Raw genomic sequence first — 27,320 nt, forward strand, 5'->3', positions numbered from 1 at the left:
TTTTACAAAACCACTTTATTTTGCGTTACACTGAGAGTAGCAACTTTATGATAAACCTGAAAGAAGTCTGACCAAATTGTTTTGGAAAATATACTATATTAGATTTATTTTGGAAGATATATTACATTGTGAATATACTATGTATAAAATTATTTTAAAACATTTGATAATTTATATAAACACAAACATATATACCATTTATAATGTTTGGAAAATGTAAACAAATGAAATTAAAATTTCTCTTCATAATCTTTAATATTTGATTGGTAAAATTCCTTCACTTAAGAGCTAAATATCATTTATCATATCTTTATGAGATCAGTTATTGGAGAATTAGACACACAGGCTGGATTTATTTGATTATACAATTTCCTACCCTGTTTTTATTACAGTGAATCTATTACACTGCTCTAGTCTTACTGAATTAGTCTAGTTGACTTCACTAAGTGCATTGCCTTCTTAATCATTAATTTGCGAAGGCAGAGCCTTTTGGACAATTGCACTGAAAACAGTTTCTACAAAGGCACAGAACAGAAAATGTTCCAACAGTACAATTTAGGTCTGTCCAAGGGCTCTTGGATATTGATAACCATAAACAAGTTAAAAAATATTTTTCTTCTCATTGCCCCATATCCAAGGTACAGAGTTAGTATTTAGTCTAGTCTAGATGGCACATGAAGTTCTGACTGCCTATGGGGAGAGAGCAGATCTCCTGTTTAAATTAACAGGAGTTAGGATTTTGGTGTGTGTAGTTGATACTTCAAGTGTTTGAATGTAGGGTGCTAAATATACTACAACTTCATCACTTCCTGCAATAAACTTTTTGTATAGCACAACAGAAGGTGAACCAAGTCTTAAATCTTGGTATTACTGCTCCAATCATCATAAGCCCAAATTTAACAAGGTTTGATTTATGAAGCGTATCTGTTCATTACCAACTGAAAGCTCAATCCTTCATTTTTTCTTTTCTATCAAAGAGCTATGAAAATGACTTTTGAAGAAGTCAAAATATGAAGTGTTATTGTATAGTTGATAATAAAATAGTGATCTGAATAGTATAAAAGTGTCTATAGATTTTTTATACAAATGTTAAGCCTGCATAATCCTGAGCAATGTACTTCATATCTAAAGTATTGTACTTTAACAGTGATGAAAATGTCCTTAAAATAAATAGTATTCATTTGAAAAAACTTTCTATAGTACACTTAGAATTATTTGACTTGGCTTTTTTAGATGTCGATTGGGGAACCACTGTTCCAGACCTGAAATGAAAGAAAAACACATACCATTAAATACATACAATTAAATTAATTAAAGTCTCGCCATGCTCCCCCTTTGAGTTCAGGAGTTTAAAGGGCGAGAGTGAGGAGACTTGCAAAGTTGTGCAAGAGTTTTTGACAACCCACCAGTCAAGCATGTGACACCATAGAGATGTAATGTGAGTGGCAGGTGAACATCTCAGCTCACCTGTCAAATTTGGTCTGTGAAGCCAAACCTGATAAGGATTTGGTCAGTGGCATCAAAAAGGGTCCCCACCCCTGTTCTAAATACTCTAAGAAATGTTTACACAGAGCTTACCGTTTTGTTCCTACTGTGAAATTTGTACTATTCTGTCCTCTGTCCAAGATTCCTGAAGAAAAATGAGGAACATTCACAATGTTTTAATTGAAAACAATAATAGATTCTGCAGGAGGTTTGTATGATAAGTGGGAACCTGGGGTTTGGGGAGGGGAACTACCATACTAGGTAGTCTTAAGGGTTATTCATAATGAATGGGAAGCAAACTTCCCATTCTAGGTGATCCTCACCCAAGCTAGGATTGATGTATCATATAACTTCCAGGGGACATGGGCAAATCAATAACCTGGCATAATTTATTTTATATCTTTATATATCCTAAATTCATCAGAGTTCATGAAGCAGCTTTTATTTTTTCTGAAGAAAAATAAGCCTATTTCTTCATAAAACAGGACATGGCCAACTCCTTTGCAAACACCTATGTGAATTAGTTTGCTGCACCATATTTATGGTACTAATGTGTTCAAAATATATTTTGCTTTTTTAAAAAATGAGTGATAAACAGAATACTCACCAAGGCTTTTTGACTCTTCTGTCAACTGCTTGATAATTCCTTTGTTCAAACAAACATCCACATGCCTGTTAAACAGAGCAAGGTCTGTTGTTTTTTGTTCTAAATTGCAGACTGGGCAAACTAAAACCTTGTTTTCAGTAGCATCAGGAAAACATGGCAACTTAATTTCCGAAGAACTGGGCTCTTCAAAATATTCTTCTTTTTCCACAGATAAGACATTAGAGGAAAAATCCTGTTTTGCACATGTATCAAATCCAAAGTTACTAGAAAGGCTACACTCACTCTCCCTACTGTGTTCATCATCTTGCAGCTTAGGGAAAACGTCTGTGCTTCTGTTTGCAGCATTATCAACTATATCTGCTGACTGTACTTCAATATGTGGCTTACTTGTTTTATCTTTCTGACATTCTTTCTTTTCCATGTTTACAGACAACTCAGTTGTATTCTCCCATGATTTGCTGTTATCTGTAATATCTTCTCCCAATGTTCCACTAAGGCACCTGTCAATATGCCTGTTAAATGCCTCTAACGTGCTATCTTGATGTTCTTCAAAGCAAACAGGACAAATGAAGATCTGATGTTCAAAATTATTCTCTGCTGGTTCAACTGACTTCACTAATGACTTCATATCTTGTAGGTTCTGCTTGTTTGGAGACATGTTTAAAGAAGCTGCTTGATTAGTTTGCTGTCTTGTAGCTCGCTTTTTATTGAAAAAACTCTCCTTCTCAGAAGCATTTGAAAAAATTTCCTCTTCCAATTTCCTAGGAAAGAGCCCGGTAATACTGATACGTTTTCCAGGCTCTAGGAAATTAACAATGCTCTTTTGTTGATATTTCTTTTCTTCTTCATTTAGAAAACCTGATACCCGTATACCTGAATATGATAAATATGCAGCATATAGTTTAATGGCAACAGAGTTTAAGTCTCATCAAAATGAATAGAACTTAAGTACAGTGGTACCTTGGTTTACAAACTTAATCCGTTCTGGAAGTCCGTTCTTAAACCAAAGCATTCTTAAACCAAGGCGTGCTTTCCCATAGCAGCGGAGGACTCAATTTACAAATGGAGAACACTCAACAGGAAGCGGAGCATGTTCTGCTTCCAAGGCAAAGTTCACAAACCAAAATACCTACTTCCGGGTTTGAAGCGTTCTTAATATTAATAACCTAAGCTGTTCTTAAATCAAGGTACCACTGTATATGCAATTTGGACCAGAATTACAGTCTTGATCCGCTATATAAATTGGAAAAAACTATTGCAAATAGATCATTTTAATAACCCTCACCACAAAAGCCTAAAATCTACATGCTATTCAAAATCATAGATTTTAGAGTTTTTGAAACATTGCTGCACTTCAACATATATGATGCCAAAGGAACATTTCTTATAAAGTAAGAAGGTTCTCTTGGGAGCTTTGATTTTTTAAATATTAATCAATATTTATGAAAGAAAGATTAAAACTCAAAGTGTTCCTGGTGCCCACAATTAGGAAAGTCTTATGCAGCAAAAATTAATAGAGTCTGGTAAGTTAGCATGCCTTATTTGGAAATCTAGTATTTGCATTTATGTGTTATTGGGAAATTTTGGCAAGTAACAACAGAACAATTACATGGTAAAAGGAAGAAGAAAAGTATTATAACAAAGGCCATGAACAATAGACATGAACCTATACATTTTCCTCATCTCTTTAATTCTGTAGCCTTTTGCTGACACTGCCTGAAGGTGTTCAGTGGCATCTCCTCAAACATGATGGTATCCTTTCTGGGGTTTTTTAAATGAAAGCTGAGGTTCAGGGAAATCAAATTCTGCATAAAAATCCCCTTGCATACACTGGTAGATTCAATTCATACCCACTGTAGCACCACACTTCTCCTTTTTAGAAAACTAAGTAAATCTGTTGCCAATGTTATTTGAAAGGAAGATGATGTATATTTTAAGAAAATATACAATGTTGTATATTTTAAGAAAACATTCTAACAATTCATTTTACTACAATAGCGATACTTGATGTTTTCCAACAACAACATTAAGAAGAGAGGTGCAATAAGCAGCACAGCATTTTCCATCCAATACCTGTGTTGCACATAGAATTCTAAGCATCAGTAAAAAAATTAAAGTGATACTTACCCATCAGTCGCAGACGCAAAGGTTGTGGGGCCACAGCCTCTGTTTCTGACCGAAGCAAGTCTTTAGCAACAGCAAATATTTCTTCTTCAGTAGAAACTGCAGACATTACTGTAGTAGCTCTTGTTTTTACTTCAAAGTTTACATTCTTCAACTTTAAAGTTACAGTTCTAGCCTATTAAAACCAACAGGATTTTAGGACTTTTTTCTGAAATGGACATACCCTGAGATAATAGATCTAGCTTAACAATAAGGCAATCAAAGCCGTTGCAGTGAACTTTTCACAATTATATATAATTAACTTTTCACAGATATTTCATGTTCTTTTTCATCTTATCTGGGGCTGCCAAGCAACTGATCATTCAACTGTCTTAATTTTGTTCAGTCATAGAAATAAAAAGAACTAACTGCATTCCTCTATTTGCCACATTCTAATATGACCAAGGAATAGAAACTAGGGAAGGGCTGTACAAACAGGAGTAGGCTCAATTCCTAGTGGGCTCAAGTAGGGTTTTCATTCCTATAAACATATAGTACCACTATGACAATTCACTTTTACTAGACGCCTCTGAATGTTTCTCCTTGTGGTGCCATAAATGTCAAGATTAGGCAGGGTAACTGAAGTTCATACAGTATACCAGTCTCTTCAACGACAATGTTTGCCTTGGGCGGCATCTATTATGAATTAGATGAGGAGGAATAATGGTATACCCTTCAAATGTTTGAACATTATATGCTTGGCCAGAGCAAAACCACAGGCAATCCATTACTGTTCCTTCTTCTGCTAATTAACAGCTTTTACTATAATATCTGTTCTATGCAAAATTACTTGGTGAATTGATTTTAAGAGACACAAAATTACTTTAGGCTAAACAAATTCTTGCATAAATAATTCATATTACCAGAAAAAGCTAAAACAAAAATACATCCCATGTAAATACTGTAACAAGGGATGCAGAAGATCTGAGTGCTGACATTTTATAGAAATTTACCCACTTTAAGTCCTTCCTTTTTCAAATCCTGAGCAAGGTCACTGCAAAGTTCTTGACACAAGCTGTATTGTTCTGCAGCACTTATTTCATTAAATGTCCTGTGTGCCAAAAGAAAGGTAATCATAATCATAGCAATGACTAGTAATAGTCTATCCTCAAATAGCATAGAGAAACTTGGCCTTTTTTTACTGATCCATGTAATAAAAATATTAAGGTTTAAGCTAAGCTGCAGAAATTTGCACAAACATATAAACACCTACTGAATTATAAAGGCTTAAGAACAAATGGAGTGTCAGAAATGATGTTGGGTTGGATCCTGACTAAGGGTTGCATCTGGGACTGCCATACTGCTCATGCAACAGACTTCTGTTTTTTGTTTTTTTGCAGTGGAACTTCCCCACTTTTTCTCCCCTGCACCCACAAAATCTGCTCCAAGGGGTTGGAGGCCCCCCTGGAGCAAATGTTGGCACTGTGCAGGCAAAGGAGAGGAAGGTGCGTGCTGTTGTGTGAACAGAACATTGCTTCTGCAGCACTGAACACAACCCTAGGTTGCTCTCAGTCTCCTCTGAAATTAGTGGGAATCGAGTTAATAATGACTTAACAGTTTACAATGATTTCAGTGGGACCCAAGTACAACTCCATTGGCCTGGATCCAACCCCTTATGGTAAATTTCTCTTGATTTTTCTTTTTTTAATCTTAAGAGATTTTGCACAATTATTCTCATAAGGCCTTATGAATCTTGTTTTATAAATGCTTAAACAGCTTAAGAAAAACTAAACTTCTGAGAGTTTTTTATTATTATTAAAATGTGATTCTAACATAATTGAGCATTTATCTTTTGGAGACCTAGGCATTCTTCTGGAAGACTGTTCTTTCTACCACATTAGAACTGTAAACCAAATGCTCGTTACTGTTTCAATAAAATAGGGGGGAAACAGCTCAATAAGTTTTCTGGGAACAGTAATAAGCATTTTATGTGGCATTACTAATCTTCAAAAAAAGATAGCTTTCAGTACAGTTCTCAGATTCGCTAATTGAAAAAGACTTGTTTATGCTAGAATCACATTTTTATCGCCAAATAAACCGAAAATTATTTTTCCTCAAGCAGAAGAAGCTCCACATTTTGTGTGGTAAGCATGTTAGTTCTATATACCCTAGTAGGTTTTTAATCCTGCTCTTCTTCCCAAAAGGAGCTTGGCATGGCAAACAACAAAACAGTGAAATCAATACAAAGGTTCTAAAAGCCAACTGAGCACATACCTTTCAGTGCTCATGCTTTTTCTTTCTCCATCCCTTTAAAAATAAAAAAGATGTGTGAGTGTCCAGGTATGTTTATTTAACATTTATATATAATTATTTATCACCATTATTACAAATACAAATATACAGAACCCCACGTACCCCCTCCCCCCAAAAAATTATAATCACTATAGCTGGATATAATCCAACAGGAATAAAAACATCTGTAATTTAAGTTTCACCAGTTTGGGTAAGTTGTCAGTTTCATAGTGCTCTTGAAGAGCACAATAAAATTGAAAACATACGAAGACTCACAACTAAGCTTCGTTCATTGAAAGATGCTGGGCAGAATTCAACACTGTGTAAGCAGAAATCACCATCCTCTCCCCTACTCTGCAGCCCCTTCAAGTATCCAATAATTGCTCCAGAGCATGGGTAGGCAAACTAAGGCCCAGGGGCCAGATCCAGCCCAATTGCCTTCTAAATCCGGCCCGCAGATGGTCCGGGAATCGGCGTCTTTTTACATGAGTAGAATGTGCCCTTTTATTTAAAATGCATCTCTGGGTTATTTGTGGTGCATAGGAATTCATTCATTCCCCCCCCCCAAAAAAATATAGTCCGGCCCCCCACAAGGTCTGAGGGACAGTGGACCTGCTGAAAAAGTTTGCTGACCCCTGCTCCAGAGGGTCCCCCAACCCTCTGGAGCAGATTTTGTGGGAGCAGGGAGGAGGAGAGGGAAAGTCCCACTCAAGAAGTGGAAATCTGTTCTGCTTGTGCATGGGCAGCATTGGACACAACCCACTATTTTAAAAAGATATAAATGTATGTTGCTATTTTACAGTTAAGGATCTTAAGCAGGGCTGTGAAAGACTTCAAACTCAAGAATACTGTGGGAACGGTCAGAGGAAACATATTATTGGCTTTGTTCCTTTTATGTAACAATGTTACAAGCTAACAAAAGATTTAGAAAGCATCTAAAATGAACACAACCCATTTACACATAATACCTTTCTAAATGGGTGGAACCCAAACCAAGGGAGATTTCCAAGAAATTACGCCAAGATGTTTCAGAGAAGAGGAGAGAAATTAGTGCCCTCTGCTGGTAAAGTTCTGAACAAGTCACAATGTTCAGAGCTTTAAGCATTTTTTCTGTTACTTTTCCTATGCCAGGCACCTGGAAGAGAGTTAATGCACACTAATAAAACAATGAACTTCCAGGAAAACAATGAAACCATAGTTTACAAACATTTGCTCTGGAAGTGAGAATATTCATCAGTCATAGTTATTTCCAGTGATTAAAGGTGGACAAGGTTCTGAGATTTGGAGCACTTAACATAAATTAGAAAAGGGCAACATGTGCTTAATGAATAATTATATGGCCCTGTTGAGTTCTGTCCATGGCTGGTGAACCTATTTCATTCTTCTGCATTGACATTTGGACAATCACCAATATTCAAACAATTAGAAGAGCGGCTACCAATTTTTGGGATCCATTGGCACATTTTGCATTTTAAGAAGGTAGTATAGGCACCAGTCACAACATGGTTGCCATGGGGTATGGCATAACATAAAACTAGTGAGCACACTCATTGTTGCTTCATCCCCCCCCAACAACTGCCTGCACACAGTAAGTTTGTTCTGATTACACAATATGGATTTCACACACACACACACACACACACACACACACACACACACACACGTTTTTGCTGCTAACAACATTCCCAAGTACCAGAAAAGATATACAAGGTGGCCACACCAAACTAACTCCCTCTCGCACTGATGCACACACCACAAATACATACATCCGCCTATCTCTCACACATACATGCAGACACCACTCTCTCTCCCTCCCTCCCTCTTACACTCACAGAGACACAGAGACCACACACACATACAGACTGAACATATATGAACATGGGGGGGGTGCAGGGGGCAGCTCCCCCCAAAAAAATCAAGTAAACAAATAAAAATACTTAATTAAAAGTATAAAATTGTAGAAAGATTTTGACAGATCTTTCTGAGCACTTGTGGTTAAAAGAAAGTAATTTAAAAAAACTGTTGTTGAGACATCTCATTCTGAATCTGCTAGACAGAGCCAGACAGATTATGATGATAGGTGGGTGTCCTGCCCCCCCTACAAATCCTGACTACGCCCATGTACATACAGACCTCATCCCCTTTCTTTCTCTCTCTCTCTCTCTCTCTCTCTCTCTCTCTCTCTCTCACATACACACACACACACAGCACACAGCACAAACTTCCTCCTTAGTCTCACACATGTACAGACTACAGATACACACACACACGTATTTACATACTTGCCTTCTCTCTCTCTCTCTCTCTCTCTCTCACACACACACACACACACACACACTCACACACACACACACACACACACACATATATTCAGGAAAGCCCATCTACTGAGTGGACAGGACAATTTCTATCACTCCTACCTGCCACGTAAATTAAAAATTTTAAGCCACTCTGCAGGGATAAGCAATTGCCTGTTACCAGCTCCATGTGGCTGGTGGGCAAGAAATTGCTGATGAGGAATCGCCACCAGTCCTTTTTTCCCCTCTCCCCTTGTTGAAAAAACCCTCTGGGGGCTAAGCAACTGCCTGCTCCACTCGGCTGGTGATATAATATTCCTTGAGCAAACAGGGTGATGCTCAATGCTCCTTCTCTCCTCACTCCAAGACTTTGCAGAGGGAATCTCTGTGGGGCTAAAGCAACTGCACACTGCAACCTTGATGTGGCTAGCAGGCAAAAAAATCACTGAGCAAATAGAGCAATCCCTGTTACTGCTCCCAAACTCTGAGGGGGGGGGGAAAGCTCTCTGGAGGGCTAACTGCTCTCTGCCACAAATGATCATTGTTTCTTCTGCCACCCCTCCCTCCCTCCGTCCCTCCCACAATCAATAAAGCCACTCCACAGACTGAAACAAAGAGAAGCAATTTAATTTACAGACACCCCAGGTTGCTTCAGAGACCCGAAAAAGGCCTTCAAAGGTCCTGCATTGGTGACCCCTGAGCTAGAAGATTCAGCTGAACTGTAAAACGTGCATTCAGATAGCTAAGAAATTTTATGCTTTATAAAATGCATATATTCTACTGTGTTCCAACTCCAGCATAATTCCAAGAGCAATATTAATATCAGTGCTTAAATTGAAAGGAAAAAAAGAGGTTTCAGGGCTACAGCTTTCTGGAAGCTGAATATTTTATAGAAGCCCTTGATCTCTGGACCCTTATTGGGGCCAGCTTCTTCAGACTGAACATTCAGACATGAACAGACAGCTTGGGGGAGACACACACACACAATGCTATTGAGCTTAATGATAATACAGTGGTGCCCCGCAAGACGAATGCCTCGCAAGACAAAAAACTCGCTAGACAAAAGGGTTTTGCGGTTTTTGAGCTGCTTCGCAAGACGAATTTCCCTATGGGCTTGCTTCGCAAGACGAAAACGTCTTGCGTTTTTTGCAAGTTTGTTTCCTTTTTCTTAACACCGTTAATACAGTTGCGACTCGACTTCAAGGAGCAACTCATAGAACGCGGTGTGGTAGCCTTTTTTGAGGTTTTTGGTGATTTTGGAAGCTTTTCCAAAACTTTTCCGACACCGTGCTTCGCAAGACGAAAAATTCGCTAGACGAAAAAACTCGCGGAACGAATTAATTTCGTCTTGCGAGGCACCACTGTAGCCCAAACCTCAGATTTTAGTAGACTATGCTAGTACAGTGGTACTTTGGTTCTCAAACACCTTGATACTCAAACGCCATGGTTCTCAAATGGCAAAAACCCAGAAGTGTCCCAGTTTTCGAACGTTTTTCAGAAGCCAAACGTCCAATGAGGCTGTCAGCTGTTGTTTCCGGGGCACCTGCACCAATCAGAAGCTGCGCCTTGGTTTTCGAACATTTCGGAAGTCAAACAGACTTCCGGAATGGATTAAGTTTGGCGCTTTTGTTTTTGCTAATTATTTTGCGTTTTTGTCGGTTAATTTGTTTTTGTGACTGTGTGGAACCCAGTTCAGCTACTGATTGATTGATTGATTGATTGATTGATTATGTGACTGTGGAAATGGATAAAAGCCCCCCATTGAAACAATGGCTATCATCAGTACAGGTAAAAAATAATTATAATTTTAATTTTTATCATCTACAATACTGTCTTATTTATTTTATAGTGCAGTAAAATGATTATTGCTTTCATTTTATGGATCAATGGTCACGTTAGATAGTAAAATTAATGTTAAATTGCTGTCTGGAATGTATTAATCCGTTTTGCATTACTTTCTTTGGGAAAGTGTGCCTTGGTTTTGAAGCGCTTTTGTTTTGGAATGGACTTCTGGAATGGATTTAGTTTGAGAACCAAGGTATTACTGTACATATATCTGATGATGGCACCCAGCATGGTCAGGCAAATTCTAGGGCCCACCAAAGCCCACGGACATCACTTTTTCTTTTTTTCAGGGATGTTATAGGGAAGATTATGATGGGTGGCTGCAGGCTCAGCCTGTTCTTTGCAGCACACTTCCATATAAAGAATAAGGAAAAGGGTCTTGCCCACTGCTGTTGGGAAGGGGGCAGGCACGAGGGAGTCCACAACTCAGTCCGCCTAGAGCCCTCTCAAACCTGTTAGCATACCCTCCAACATTTCAGATGAAAACAGACACATTCCAATGCAAGGTTTATTTTGCAAGCTGCATCCCTCTGCTATGAGCACATTGCAGAAGGCTCTTAAATGCTTGCAGTGTTCATTTGCTCTGCACAGTTTTATCCTCCACTGAAGACAAGAGGATGATTGTTACTTTGGTTAAAGTTGTTCTAGGAAAACATAATGGGTTGGAAACAGAGAAATACATTTGGAAGGAGGAGAGCAGGTGATTTTCCTGTCCTTCCTCTCAATCAGTCCTCCAAAGCCTTGCAGCACATTCGCTAAATATTTGTTCACCTCATTTTTCAGTGATTCCCCCAGGCCACTTGTGTTACAGCCCCTGAAAACAGCTTTCCAGGGGTGTTGGGACAGGGTGGTGGTGGCTAGAACAGAAAGAGGTGCAGAAAAAGACATGGGCATTTATTTCTCTGGAGCCAACCTAATACATTAGCAAAAGCACTGCACTACATAGTGTTTTAGTATTCCATGTGTATGCTTTCTGTGCCCTTAAAAATATCTATTTCCCATTTTGGGGATTTCCCTTCTAGAGACTTGGGGGAGGGAGCTAAACCCTGAAGAATGACAACACGAGTACCTCCCACTCACATTTTAACATTTTTGCATATGTGCCAAATGCAGAAAAAGATCTGAGGTTACATCAAAACTACTGGAGCAAAAAACAACAATAATGCAGCTCTCTCTTTGGCAGCAGTTACTCTAAAACTAATCGGAACACAAAAGTCCTTTGTAAGGTAGAGAGCAAAGGCAAAGAAAAAGTGGTAATCTTTATATTAGCAAAATCAGAGTTTAATATAGCACATTGGGATAGAATAAACAGAAGCCAAACTAGATACATGCTGGCAGAAAGCATGTTTAATAAATTTCACCTATATGCAAAGTTATTTCACAGCTTGATAACTTTGTAACTTTTTGGCTGATCACATAAAAGGCATTATAACTAGCCATACCTGATTCTTTTGAGCTATCCCAAATGTTTGTCTTATTTCAATTTCTCAGATTTTTATAGCACTTCCTAGCAAAGTACTCAATGCAGTTTTTGAAAAATCTCAAGATCATAAACAACAGAACCATCATGAAACAACAAAAAATGAAAATATTAACAGCTCTGATTTTCTTGGTTCATGCTCTGGAAAGAGAAAAGAATATAACCTACAGATTAAATTATTAAATTAAAAAAGGGTCCTCAAAATCACAGGTCACCATCTACATGGGATGGGGGTAGGCCAAGGTTTTGAGAATGGTATAGGTGCGATATATACTGAGCAAAAGGCCAAATTTATTGTAAATAATGTGGTTATGGAAGACTTTAAAATTGAAAAAGGGACACGACATGGTTGCCCAATTTCCCCGCTACTTTTTATTTCGGTCCTGGAGGTTTTACTGAATATGATTAGAAAGGACCGGCTGGTTAAAGGGGTACAGGTCGGAGCTAAACAGTACAAACTGAGAGCATTTGCAGATGACTTGGTACTTACACTACAAGAGCCAGGCTCTAGTACTAAAAGGGTATTGGAATTAATTCAGGAGTTTGGTCAAGTTGCAGGATTCAAACTGAATAAATCGAAAACCAAGGTCTTGGAGAGAAACTTAACAGATATTGAAAGGGAGAAGTTCCAGAATGAGACAGGTTTAAGTGTGGTTAAAAAAGTGAAATACTTGGGGATAAACATGACAGCTAAAAATGTGAACTTATTTAAAAATAATTATGAGAAATGTTGGACAGAAGTTAAAAAAGATTTAGAAATTTGGTTAAATCTGAAGCTTTCGTTGCTAGGCCGTATTCCTGTAATCAAAATGAATGTATTGCCTAGAATGTTGTTTTTATTTCAAACATTGCAAATAGTGGACAAGATGGACTGTTTCAAGAAGTGGCAGAAAGATATTTCTAGATTTGTCTGGCAGGGCAAGAAGCCTAGAATTAAATTTAAGATATTAACTGATGCAAAGGAAAGAGATGGATTTGCCCTGCCAGACTTAAAACTTTATTACGAATCAGCAGCTTTTTGCTGGTTGAAAGAGTGGCTACTTCTCGAAAATACAAACATTTTGGATTTAGAAGATTTTAACAATGTATTTGGTTGGCATGCATATTTATGGTATGATAAGGTCAAAGCACATAAAGCATTTAAAAATCATATTGTAAGGAAAGCATTGTTTAATGTTTGGATAAGATATAAAGATTTACTTGAAAACAAAACCCCAAGGTGGCTATCACCAATGGAAGCGAAAGCTTTGAAAAAGCGTAATATGGAGGCCAAATGGCCGAAATATTGGGAAATTCTGGAACAAGAAGGAGACAAACTGAAATTGCAGAGTTTTGAAAAGTTGAAAGATAAAGTGGGGGATTGGCTTCATTATTATCAGATAATGGAGGTTTAGAAATTGGACAGGAAAATTGGCTTCCAGGTGGAAAAGTCAAAACTTGAAACAGAGTTGTTGGAACCCAAAACCAAGAATTTGTCAAAAATGTATAACTTGCTGTTGAAATGGAATACGCAGGATGAAACAGTAAAATCAGCTATGATTAAGTGGGCTCAAGATATTGGTCATAACATTATGTTTGCTGACTGGGGACAGTTGTGGACTACCGGTATGAAATTTACGGCATGTAATGCCTTGAAAGAAAATATTATGAAAATGATATATAGGTGGTACATGACCCCAGTCAAGCTTGCAAAGATTTACCATTTGCCTGATAACAAATGTTGGAAATGTAAAGAAACTGAAGGTACCTTTTTTCACCTTTGGTGGACGTGCCTGAAGATTAAGGCTTTCTGGGAAATGATATATAATGAAATGAAAAAGGTACTTAAATGTACTTTCCCTAAGAAACCAGAGGCTTTTCTCTTGGGCATTGTTGGCCAATTGGTATCAAAGAAAGATAGAACATTTTTCATGTATGCCACAACAGCAGCAAGAATACTCATCGCAAAGTATTGGAAGACGGAAGAGCTACCCACCTTGGAAGAATGGCAGATGAAAGTGATAGACTATATGGGACTGGCGGAAATGACTGGCAGAATCCGAGACCAAGGAAAAGAGGCGGTGGAAGAAGATTGGGAAAAAAATTAAGAATTATCTTAAGAAACTCTGTAAAATTAATGAGTGTTAGAATGGCGCTGGTTTTATAAATTATGGGGTTTACAGCTGTAAAGATTAAGACTAAAAAGAAGAAAGGAGGTTATAAATTTGAGAAGATTGAGAGTAAGAATTTGCTGGGGGGGAAAGTCTGAAATTAGAATGCAGTAAGGGGAGGTATGGGGGAGTCTGGGAAATAAGTTATATGAAAATAAGGATTTGAAATGATACATTTTTTTGTTTAGTTTTGTGTTTGTTTGTGTTGCTGTGTTTGTTAAAAAAAAATTGTGAAATCTGAATAAAATTTTTATAAAAAAAACACAAAATCACAGGTTACCATCACCGCAAGTAAGAGGAATCTTACTCTTTGGAGTATATAAGAGTATTAGTCACATTGTGATGTTATAGCATAGCATTTTCAGTGTCCAAGTGTAAATTATTATTTAAAAGACAGACCCAATATACTGTGTTCTTCATCTTCAGTGATGTTATGAGGACCAAGAGTTTCCCAAGGCATTTACTATATTGTTCACCAAATAGTAACAGAAAACACTACGGGTGTTGGTCACATTTTCCCAGCAGGATCCACACAGGTATCTTCAGTATATTCCTGATGTGGGAAGTCCTCAACCAAAAAAGATCTAACAAGAAGCCGTGGATGGCACACATGCCCCTTAGAAACTGAGAGGTTTTGTATGTTCACTCAAACTTTGGCCTAAACCTTCACTTGCTCAAGTCCAATACAACAAACGGAAAGGGATACAAAAATTAAATGTTATCAGTGTATTTTGGGAGCATCCATTCCCTACTCCCAGAAAGCATTCAATTTTACAACAAAATGCACACAATTTTTTATGGGAGTTCATACTTCATTAAAGTAAAAATAGTAAAGGGTTAAATTTAGATAATAAGGATGACAACACTGAATAATAAATAAATCAGCTCACCTTTCTAATGGCTAAATCTTTGATGAAGTTCATCACAGCTTCTCTTTCTGGGGGGATTCTATATTGACCATTCGGTTTATTTTTATCACTGCACATTTTTGCTAACATCGTATTTGGAGCAATGCCTAAGCAAGCAAACAAACAACAGACGTCAAACAAATACAAAACGCCAACCTGCTACTTCTGCTCCTAATGATTTTAGAAATAGTTATGATGAGGTTTGTGTAGTAAACAATATTCATTTTGTTTTCGGTTGAATTTGTTTTTAAATATATGTGCAGATCCTAAGAAGTTTGACTGTAACAGGTCCTATGGAATTAAATATGTATGCTGCCGTTCATCCAAAGACTATTGAGCAGTTCACAATGTAAGAAAACATAACTGCAATTTTTTCTGCTGTCATTGTAAAGTCTCTGGACTAAAACTTTCCCACCCACACCCAGCAACACACAAGAATGTGAAAGGAACAGGAAGAAGAACATTAATATATGGCTCTCAACCACCTTAATCTGGCCTTGAACAGTGTTAATAGGTTGTTGAAGTGTGTGTCAGAGCATATGCTACCACCACTCAGGGCAGGCACACAGTGCATACCCCTGAGAGCAACAGGGTGGAGAGGGAGCCTGCTGTGGCTTGCCTTACAAAGTGGTGGAGAGGGTGCACTTGCACGCTGTGGCCCAGCCAGGGAAGCGGGGGGGGGGGGCCAAAGCTGCCACCAATTCTCATCTTCTTCACTCCTGGGTCCAGCCTGATCTGGGAATGGAGCTGCGGCTGGCTGGCAGTGTTGGGTCACTACGCAAGGAAGCTGTCTCTACAACTCCCTTGCGTGTCGGAGTCAAGCTCTGATGCACAAGCCTATCATGGTTGTGCCTGGTTATGACCCCTCAAAAAAATGTGCCCGGGGCCGCAGCCTCCCCACCCACCCCACTATACCACTTTGTATGCCATTACAGAGTAGACCAAGTTTAATAGCAAGGCTTCTATGTTGTTGGCTAAAGTCTGAAGAGTTCAGGACTTTCATTTATTGAGGTTGAGCACATGACTCTGATACAGCAGTTTTAGCAAGTCATTTTGTTTATGTCAGTTAATTTTTTCTGTAAACAGAACCTGCGCATTTCTTCACATAACAAGGATCTTGTGAATCTACTTTTAAACTCTTGAGATGTACTGGAGAAGTATGGAACTTTAAAATATTTCTAATAATATAAATATTAATTTGCTTACCAGCACTGGCAGTAAGTCTTGTTTTTTGTTCAATCCTAAAGCGAATTTCCTCCACCACTTCCTCAGCTGATGCTCCAAAGACAACTGGCTTTATCTGAGTTGTTGACTGTTGGTGTTGTTGTTCTAGGTGCAGCAGAGAAGGGTGAACAATCTGCTTATACATCAGAGTATCAACATCAAACAAGACTGGTGAACAGTCATGTGTATCTTCACTCAAATTTGATTAATCATGTGTTGCTATATTCTGCTTGCCTCAGAAGAAAAAGGGTCAGAAGCTATCAGAATTCTATAAGCAAAACTAATCTCATTTGCTAGTTCTCTTACACAAAAAGTAAATGCCACCTTCCTTTTCCCTCCATTTTCCAAGCTCTTGTAAATATTTTTTACAAACAGCACAAAAAATTCTCATTGTTATTACTGTATTGCCAATTACCCCAAGGCTGGAAAAACTAAGTCCTGCTACTGCCCAAACAAAGGAGTACAGTGTGTTTATTGCATTTAAATGAGCAACATAAAAAATAGCATGGATTAAAACTGTGTACATTTACACAGATAATACTTTTTTAGATTTTTTTAAAAACCCTTTCAGCATTTACTTCTTATATGGTATTAGTCACTTTCAGTTCAGGTTCACAATGGGATTCACTCCAAGCCCACATATCAAAAAGCATCAACATGCATCTGTACGGTGCTTTCTCTAGGAAAACCATGCTCAAAGTGGCTCACAAAAACACTGGAATAGTTTACATAATAACATGTTTCTCAACTGTTTTGACCAGTGTACCTGTTGTAAGAAAACTTTGTAAAGAATTGATTGAGTACCTGCTCAACAGTTATAACTGAAGCTGTTGGGCAACATGATACATTGTATACAGTTGGAGTGTCACCCTGGTAATTATTAAACACTTGGTCAATTCTCATCAGCTGCTTAGCATAATGAATGAATTATGCCACCAACTGAAACGAAATGGGGAATCTCGTGCAGAATAGCATCAAGAATTCACTTGGAATTCCAGACTGTGACATCAGACTATTGATCCATAGCTTACTACTTGTCTCAACTTTGATAAGAAGTTCATAGGGCAATGTGGGGCCTGACAGCTGCAGCACTGTGAAGAGAAGCATGTGAGCAACTTGCTCCAATGAAATCTAGGACTGGACTGAAGCTTTGTATTCCTCCAGCGCCAGGTTTACCTCTCCCAGACTCTGCTCCTTCGTTGAGGAATGTAATATCTTGAAGGAGAAGACCTTTGGCCTGGAGCCTAATATTTCCCATTCTCTCAGCCAATTCCCTACAGGTTCAATGACTGTGTTGACAGGTCAAAATGGGGATGTGCAAAGTCCCTAGTGTGGAGATGGATGTTTCCTAAGGAACAAGAGCTTCAAGGGTACAGACTCCGGAAATTCCAGTTCAAAGGGCTGTGACTCAAAGTATCACAGTCCAATACTCCCAGGTCTGGTCATGGTGCTGGGGCCTGTATCAGTTTCCAGCATCTCCTCCTGCTGCTGCCGCTGGTCTTATTAATCTGGCCAGGCCTTCCTCATCGGAACTGAAGTTAGAGCCCAGGCAGCTGCTCTGGATGGGGGTTGTGACATTTGCTTCTATGCAGTGTTCACTTGGGTGCCAACACTGTTTTGAAAAAGTGATACCCTGAAAATTAGCATCATGAGACTTGTCGGCAAACTATTGCTCTTTTACAATGGCTGCAACTCCCCACTTCTGAAAACATTAATTCCACTAAGTTTAATTACAATTGCAATATTAAAAAGGAAACTTCACTAGTGATTTCCTAAAGTGTTTCAATTAAATTGCTTCAAGATTAGCATTACATGCAAACGGCTAATAATTACAACTAATATTTAGCCACATGATTTCCTGACTTAGCAAGTCATAATATATAAAAGCAAGGTAAAATGTTCTTTTGGTCTGGCAGTTCCAGATAATTGCTTACCATTTAGAGCAGAGTTGTATGTTTTGATGAAATGCTGCCTTTTGTCTTCAGGCCAGTTCTTTCTTTCTTCTAAGTACTCTGTTATGTTCAAGTAGGCTTCATCAAGCCCCATGGGCATAAAGTGGGGATCATATTCAGCAATTATTTCCCTAACCTTGGTAAATATAATTTTAAAAAATGTAAAGTTGTGCTGCTATAGCAAAAAACAAATCTTTAAAAAATCATTTGAAGTACCATGCATTCAGTCAGTACCAACACTGTATCATTCATTCTTTTAAAATTCCATTATGATTGATCAATACTAGAAGAATTTTAAATCATAAATAATTTATTGACATTCCAAATTTGTACTGCATATGGTTCACAGAGCAACCTCGCTAGAAATAAATGTAAAGTTATTTACTCAGATGTGTGAATGTAATTATTTTACTGTGTGTGAACCTCTTTTTAAGATGAGATTTATACACCAAAGATAAAGTGACAGATACTGGTTGATCTTTGCTACTTGCAAAATCAAAACAAATTTTCTTCAAATTTAAAGGAAGAAAATGGTTTCCTCACATTTAAAAAGAGAATAAGGGTATGTTAAGTAAGCATCAATTTCTTCTCAGAGTTTATATAGGTTGACAGAAAAGAATGCTAATCTCAAATGTGAATGCTATTCAATACAACATTATTAGGAGGTGCTAATTGAGGAAATAAATTTCCTTATCTTAAGGCTAGGTCTGTTAGGAGGAATTCATCCAATGATGAGGAGGGAAGAAGTACCTTTGCCTCCTCCTTCCCACCAAACTATAAGGTAAAGGGTAGGTAAAGGACCCCTGGACGGTTAACTCCAGTCAACAGAGACTATGAGGTGACTATGAGGTGATGAAGGGAGACTCATCTCACTTCAGGTCAAGGGAGCTGGTGTTTGTCCACAGACAGCTTTCCAGGTCATGTGGCCAGCATGACAAAACTGCTTCTGGTGCAATGGGACACGAGGATGAGTATCAGAGAGCACAGAAATGTCATTTATCTTCCTGCCGCAGCAGTACCTATTTATCTACTTGCACTGATATGCTTTCAAACTGCTAGAATGGTAGAAGCTGGGAAGGAGCAACGGGAGCTCACCACCATCATGTGGATTTGAATCTCCAACCTTCCGACTGGCAAGCCCAAGAGGCTCAGTGGTTTAGATCACAGCGCCACCCACATGTGCCCCACCAAACTATTATGTTTATGAAACTATAACGGCATCTTTAACACTTTTCTTTTTCAGAGCAAACTTAATTAATTAAAACATGGAGCTTAACCATCACCATTTGCAATTCAAGGAACACGTGTAACAAAATAAAATCAGCAAGGCTGATATCCTAACCATGTCTACCCAGAAGCAAGTCCCACTGAATTGAATGGGGCTTACTCCTGGGTAAGTGGGGTTAGGATTGCACTCTAAATCTATGTGCATTCTGCTGTGGAAAGAAATTACGTACCTCTTTACTTACTTCTTCATATTTCTTAAAGTTTAATGGCACTATAGTAAGATGTGGGCAGAGTTTCTTGGCAATAAACCCAGGCATGGCTGCACGTACCCCAAATCTTCTGGCATGATAATTTGAAGTGGACTTAAAAAGACAAGACATACTTTAAAATCGTGCACTGAAGCCATTTTAAATGGCTTGTACATTGCGGTTAGAATACAGTAACACATTAGGTATGCTGGGTGGAATCTACACATATATTTAAAAAACGCAGTGAAAATGCTTTTTAAAAAAAACATTTTGAAAAATTCGTTGATTTTTGCATAGCTCACTTTTGCCATCTAGAGTCACATTAATATATTGCACTTTACCACCCATTTAAAACGTCTTATTTGCAGCTGTGTAGCTGAGTCCCTGGGCAAATGCAGAATCACCAAAATCAGGGCAAAAGAAAAAAGATGGCCAGTTGCCGCTGACCTGGAGATCTAACTAAGCATTTTTAGAAATATTCTGTTAGTATCTTAGGATCTGGCCTAGGTAAATTCAACTCCAGAAATGCAACAGTTCCAACCAGTAGTTCAATATAAGCTCAAAGGAGGTGTGTGTACCTACATATACCAATATATTGAGCCAGTATGGGAAACCTCATTCCTGAGTGCCAAATGTGGTCCTCCATGCCATTCTGTTTGGCTCTCAGACTACTCCCCAGGCCACACTCCTCACAGAATCTATTTTGCACCTTTAGTATTTTGGCCTGGATGAAATGTGCCCTTAAACATGCCTCTTGCTTGTTCAGCTGGAAGACTAACAGGGGCATGTGGCTTTGTATAGAAACTAGCCCACCATATAAAGGTAAAAGTGACATTTGTTGCTCTGCCCACTTTTGCTGCTGGCCCCACCCACAAATGTATTGTGCCTTTGGAAGGTTACCCAGAAAGATTTGTAGTACTCAGGCTGGAAAAGGGTTCCCCTGATGCACTTAGAATGTTTGACTATGGCTGTATACACACTCTTGTTTATTATGCATTCCGTGTACTCCCACCACCGGTTTGGTAAGTGGTATACACATGACATCTGCCAAAATCCACACCTATCCTGTATCTGTCTTTTCATTCCTTAGGAAACACTGTGTTTTGATGCGTCCCCCCCCCCAAAACAACAGCAGTCCAAATTGAGAAAAAGAGTGACTTACCTAGCTATGTTTTAAGCCAGTATTATGTACACTGCCAGGTTTAAATCCCCACCCGCCATGAATCTCACTGGGTGTCCTTAGACCCATCACTATCTCTAGCCTAACTTACTCTACTGGGTTTTCATGAAAATAAATGGTGGTGAGAGAACAATGCATGCTGCCTTAAACTTACTGAGGGAAAATGTGAAATTAAAATGTAATAAAACAAACTAACTGTTCAGCTTGAATATCTCTTTACCACAAGTTTAGAAACAAGCTACTTGGAAATATCAGGCGGTGGGGGAGAGAACTGTAGCAAATGTTACCATATATTCCACCTTACCAGCATACTCATTGACCCCACTGCTATGGGCTTGTCCCTCAATTCAGGATTGTCTCTCAGTTCAACAGCTGCATAAAAGGCATCCATGTCAATGTGTACAATGGTACAGCTAAGATCACGGCTCTGATCTAACTTCATTGCAAGCTTATCCATCTGCACATAAGTAAATATATACCATTAGATAGAATTAGATAATTTTTCTTGTGGCATACAATGATTCTTATCAATATAACACTCTAAAGGAAAGTAATATAATATACAGAGACAAATGGAAAAGATATTTTGGTAATCTTGCTGTGCGGGAAAACAGTATCTGATTTGGCCAAGACTATAAGAATAGCTTTGGCACTTTAGACGTTAACTATTTTAGGACTGCTTTACAGCTTTACACACAAAGATAAACAATGTAAAGACATAATGGGCCTTGATGCATGACCTCCCCATGCCATTACAAATCATTCAGTTTGCAATGATGTGGAATAAATGACATTACATCTTCTAATCAATGTCCCACGTCACTGAGGTTTGTCTTACGAAGCAACCACCACGTGGCTTCTATGCTACTTTTAGTTTGTTTATTGTGGCATGGGGAAATGGTGCACATACATATGGTAATTGTGGTACCAATCTTGCACTCTGTGTATGGGGAAAAGAAGGGCTCAGAGTAACTCATATGAAGCTCTAAAATAAACTTAGTATGGCTATTTTATTTAAGCAATTTATGTAATGCTTGGCTACAATAGTCTCTAAGCAGTGTACAAGAAATACAGTACAGAACGGGGTGGGGGGGATGGTTAAAGCTTCATCTAAAATGCCTGCAGAAACAAAGAAGGCTGCAGTAGGTGGCATAACTTCAACAGGAAGAGGACCTGTCTGACCTGAACGGGAAGGGAGTTCCACAACATTGGGCCCACAATACTACATGCATGGCTCCCTGGAATATAAGCATGGAATATAAGCCATGCATCTGAATTAGGCCTTGGAGGTGTATTGATACAACATCCAGGACCAGTATGAGGGGCAGACCATGATGGCGGCTTCACCTGGCAGTATATCGTGGGTGAAACCAATGCCGCTTCTGAGTCCCTCTGCTACCAGTGCCGCTTTCAACATTGGGCCGCTGGTAGCAGAGGGACTCAGGAGAGGTGGTTTCACCTGCGATCTTTAAACAGCTCCGACCCACCCAGCTGAGCGAGCTCCAATGCCTCAAGTGCAAGCTGGAGAGGTATGGGGCTCGCTCAGCTGGGGGGTGGGAGCCTTCCTGCCCCCCAGAAGAACCTTACAAAGAAGCTCCGAGGTCCCGCGGGCGAGCAGCAGGAACCTTGGGGCTTGCTCAGCTAAGGGGCGGGAACCCTCCTTTTCCTATCATGGACTTTGGGTGATTGGAAGATTTATACATAAATCTACTTGTTGATAATATACCGTATAACTTATATTTAAAAACCAATAATATGAATATGAGCATAAGATCTTGAATATAATCACAGGTACGTAATAGCTTTTGAAGTAAGGAGGAACAATAATATAAATTTCTCCCACAGTTTTTCTATTCTGTTTTCCTTTTGAACTACCAAATCATTATATTAAATCCAATTCCAAAGTGCTCCCAGCACTGCATAATAAATAAAATTAAAGAACCTAAATTTGAATCTATTTTTTCTGTATCTAAACCACTGGTATTTACAGATTTTTTCCCTCAGTCATAATGGTCAAGATTGCTGGGAAGGTATGCACTGACCTCACTCCTCACTCCCACCATGACAAGAATAGAAATTCAACAATAGCTTCTGAGAGCATTAAAGATGAAGGTTAGCAGACTTGAAAGACAAGTTGAGGCACTTCAGAAGTATGCACACTGAGTTTGGTCAAGAGATTGCTTCACATATCATTCAGGTTTATCAAACAAGCTTTTATTTATTTAAGTGGTAATGCTTTGTCAAAAGTAATCTTAACTTCATGTTTACATAAGAGGCTAATACCATGGGTTGCCTAAAAATACTTTCCTCTCCTAAATGAATCAAGTTTATACATATTACCTTTATCTGTGCTTTCATAAGCTGTTGGTCAGTTACTTTACTTTTTAATTTCAGGATTTTTTCAATTCGCTCATTAACTTGTTGATCCTTCTTCAGCTCATTTTCATAAAATTTAGAACCCTGCAAAACAGATTTAAATTATTTAATATCCATCATTACCCTTATTCAGTCTAGTACAGTTTGATATAATTCTTACATAATTATTTTTAAGTTATAGAGAACATTAAAAACACATTTTAAAAATTTAGTCAGCCCCAGTATTTGTTACACCAGCTTTCAGGATGCCAGACATCACAGCACTTAGCAGCAAATGAAGGTGGAAGTGGAGTCACTCAATAAAAATTATATGAAGATACACAGAGCACCAGCAAAAGACGCTGCCTGAATATTAATTTGCACACACATTTTGTTTGTGTGATGATGCGTTATTTTCGATAAGCCACTGAGCAACATGGTAAAATGTTATAAATATTGCACTAGGCTAGCATAATGTTACCAAACACAACATTTCAGAGGCATTGCAACATTAAATCTGTGTTGCATGCACAATATTCAAAATTTGCAGAGAAGGCAGCAATTTAAAAAATCAATTAATTATTTGGCATGTCACACTGATTAGAAATAATAATTCAGCTTCATTTTAATTTACAGCGTGCCTAAAATTTGATAAGCACTGCACAGAGATTAAAGATGAGTCAGTACTTGCCAGCAGACATATTCTCTTAACACAGATACACATCACCCAAAAAATGGATGTGGAGGATACCTTGCCTTCTTCACTAAACAATAAAGCATGCTAGTAAAAACCCTACAGTTTTTATTGAATGTAATCAATACCTGTGAATAGCTAAAGCATTTGTAAGAGTTTATACAAACAAACCTTGGAAGCTTCCATTATGATTTTGTTGATCTTCTCCTTATCCAGCCCCTGCATTCCAGCTTTGTTATCATTGAGGCCCAGTCTAAGCAGAAGGCCTTCTCTGGAAGAAGCATTGCCTTTATCTGCATTTTCCATTGCACAACCAAGTGAACAGATTCTCAGTTCTTGCCCTGAAAAAAACAAACTGCATAATTTTGCTAGATGTACTACAGTGGTACCTCGGGTTACATACGCTTCAGGTTACAGACTCCGCTAACCCAGAAATACTACCTCGGGCTAAGAACTTTGCTTCAGGATGAGAACAGAAATTGTGCAGCGGCGGCGCAGCAGCAGGAGGAGGCCCCATTAGCTAAAGTGGTGCTTCAGATTAAGAACAGTTTCAGATTAAGAACGGACCTCTGGAACGAATTAAGTACTTAACCCGAGGTACCACTGTACTGACATTATCACATCATAATGCTACAGTACAAGTGAGGGGACCCTTTTTATGTGGCCCGTGGATGCCCTCCCTGTTGGTTGTGGCAACTCCTCTGCTACTGTGGCAGTCTCAGCAGAGCTATCGGTGCTCTGAAGTCTGGCCCTTTCGTCCCTACTATTCAGCTGTGGTGAGCAGTTATTCACATCAGGAGACAACAGCCTCGCTACAAAGAATTCTGGGTGTGAAATAGTGACTGCTGCTGCTCTATGGATGCTCAAAAGTGTATTCAGTGCTGTAATGATTCGGTTCTACAGCACACATTAGGAGCTGGACTCCCGCTCACTCCATTTGCCAGCCCCCTACTATTCCCCTTGAGTTTCCCCTTCCCACCCCATGCAACTACCAGGCTTGCTTTTCAACTTCCCAATCCCATATCTGAAGCCACTTATCTTCTATTCTGCAGCCCTGGTTTCCATCCCATTTCACCTTCAGCCCCCATCTTCATGCTTCCCCACTCCTTTTGTACAATCCCCTGCACACAAACCACCCCGTGGTAACCTCCTGCAACATCCTCCTGTCACACAATGCAGCTACTAAGCACCCTTTTCACCTTCTACCCAATTATGAAGCAGAAGAAGCGTGTCTCGTATCTCAGGGTGCTGCCAAGATTTCCCTTTACAGTTTATAATGTAAATAACTGTACTTCCTATTATTATAGATTTATTTTACTTTTTGAATGGATTGTACACACCTTTAGAACCATAGCCCATAAGATAAAAAACAAAAATAGGAAAAATAAGTCAATTGCATTGGAATATTTTCAGTACATGAATTTTGATCTGCTAAATTTCTATGGTAACAACACAGAGCACAGGCATATTTTCTATACTACCAAAGTTGGTAAAGTTCAGTTATGATTATGTTATTTAAGAATGTTTATACTAAATGTCTATCCTTTCAAATTCTTCATTCTACTGAATTCAAATTCTTTGACTTTTCTTCAAGTGGAGTAGTAATCTTTATTTTATGAAGAGGTATCCTTAAAGCGGGACGCAGGTGGCGCTGTGGGTAAAACTTCAGCGCCTAGGACTTGCCAATCGCATGGTCGGCGGTTCGAATCCCCGCGGCGGGGTGAACTCCCGTTGTTCGGTCCCAGCTCCTGCCCACCTAGCAGTTCGAAAGCACCCTTAAGTGCAAGTAGATAAATAGGGACCGCTTTATAGCGGGAAGGTAAACGGCGTTTCCGTGTGCTGCGCTGGTGCTGGCTCGCCAGAGCAGCTTCGTCACGCTGGCCACGTGACCCGGAAGTGTCTCCAGACAGCACTGGCCCCCGGCCTCTTAAGTGAGATGGGAGCGCAACCCCAGAGTCGGACACGACTGGCCCGTACGGGCAGGGGTACCTTTACCTTTACCTTATCCTTAAAGCAGATTTTAGCTAACTATTAAAGTGAAACTCAATTCAGCAAAAGGCATTCACCAAAACCTAAGGATCATCAAACCACCTCCACCCATATCTGGGCTTCTAAATACAAGAATCCTAGAGAGGCACTGTTTGTATCCACTCATAAAATCCTTTGGAACAATCAGGAGCATTCTTTCCACTCAATAGAGCTTTTGTAATTTTTAAGAGCCCTGGTGGAACACAGGATTCTTGTCAGTTTCAAGAATAGTAATAATGTCAAGGAGAAAGTGTGGTTAGCTTGCATGTGCTCAGGAGCTTAGGATGTTTGGTTTGCCTTAGGCTCTTTCAGATGAATGACTAAAACTACAGCATTGTTATAGCCTTCATTTAGCAATGAGAGCAAGCATAAGCATCTTAAACACAGCTTGTAATGCACAATATATTATAGCGTACAACTGAATATTTTTAATCATACACTAGTAAAACTGAAATTCTAGGCATAATTGCCTTCAAATGGTTGTCGTTCAGAGTGATCTTTTGATAACATTAAGCCAGGCTAGCATTTTTCAATTATGACAGGTTATTCAGATTATTTTGGTTCCATCAGAGCTGACAAGAACTTGAATACAAATCCTTTAGGCTTCCCCCGCACCCACACAAAAAGCAGGCTAACGTACCATTTGGCATATACAAATGTGGATGGAGAAAATCTTAGCTTGAAGCTATAGGGAAAGCAAGGCTTAAAATGCTTTAGAAATAAGATTATGTTGAAGCATCAACAAATAGGGCAACTGTAATTTATGAGACAAAGAAGCGTGCCAAAATGTAATATAGGTTTTTCATTTGTTTTCTAAATGGTAGTAACATCCACAGACATGGCCTGTATACCTCCTCTTCTCCTTAAGCTATAAAAGTATCCAAAGTATCTGCATAGTTTGAATTTGTGAAGTCATGGAACTGAAAGCCCTTTGCCACTGAGCTACTGCAGCCCAGCCAGTAGCTTTGTGCCACAGAAGTTAACGGAGAGTTTATTTTACACCAGTCAATTTAATGGGGACTATTCATTCTTACTGTAAAAACAAAATACTGTAGACCTGATGTGAGGCGCATTGGGAAGGAAAGAAACTGAAAGAGGGAGGAATGTAAGAGATACACTACCCCTTTCCCAGCAGCCCCTCCAATATACTTGCTCTTCCTGGCTGTCATAATTTCAGACAACTCAGTACCATGTATAGGATGTGGAGGGAACAGAGAAAGTGCACACCTTCAAGATAAGCAATTA

At 38.9% G+C, this 27,320-nt stretch overlaps 1 protein-coding gene across 3 annotated transcripts in view; it reads right to left on the minus strand.

The window, feature by feature from the left end:
* POLK (DNA polymerase kappa) overlaps positions 1–27,320 on the minus strand; it is a 33,280-nt gene continuing 5,960 nt past the window's right edge. For 2 of the 3 annotated variants that reach the window (XM_082191904.1, XM_082191905.1), the window contains exons 2-15: positions 24,219–24,388; positions 23,339–23,458; positions 21,303–21,455; positions 19,801–19,932; positions 18,326–18,479; positions 16,374–16,496; positions 15,150–15,274; positions 7,456–7,622; positions 6,470–6,502; positions 5,213–5,306; positions 4,220–4,391; positions 2,093–2,965; positions 1,579–1,630; positions 1–1,262 (exon numbers count right to left, since the gene is read on the minus strand). In XM_082191904.1, the coding sequence (XP_082048030.1) occupies positions 1,178–1,262; positions 1,579–1,630; positions 2,093–2,965; positions 4,220–4,391; positions 5,213–5,306; positions 6,470–6,502; positions 7,456–7,622; positions 15,150–15,274; positions 16,374–16,496; positions 18,326–18,479; positions 19,801–19,932; positions 21,303–21,455; positions 23,339–23,458; positions 24,219–24,353 (2,418 nt within the window). In that variant the 5' untranslated portion in view covers positions 24,354–24,388 and the 3' untranslated portion in view covers positions 1–1,177. The remainder of the gene's footprint in view (positions 1,263–1,578; positions 1,631–2,092; positions 2,966–4,219; positions 4,392–5,212; positions 5,307–6,469; positions 6,503–7,455; positions 7,623–15,149; positions 15,275–16,373; positions 16,497–18,325; positions 18,480–19,800; positions 19,933–21,302; positions 21,456–23,338; positions 23,459–24,218; positions 24,389–27,320) is intronic. The other variant, XM_082191906.1, reaches the window with a different exon arrangement.

The sequence above is a fragment of the Podarcis vaucheri genome (assembly GCF_965113315.1).
Source record: "Podarcis vaucheri genome assembly, chromosome: 11".
NCBI classification, from domain to species: Eukaryota; Metazoa; Chordata; class Lepidosauria; order Squamata; family Lacertidae; genus Podarcis; species Podarcis vaucheri.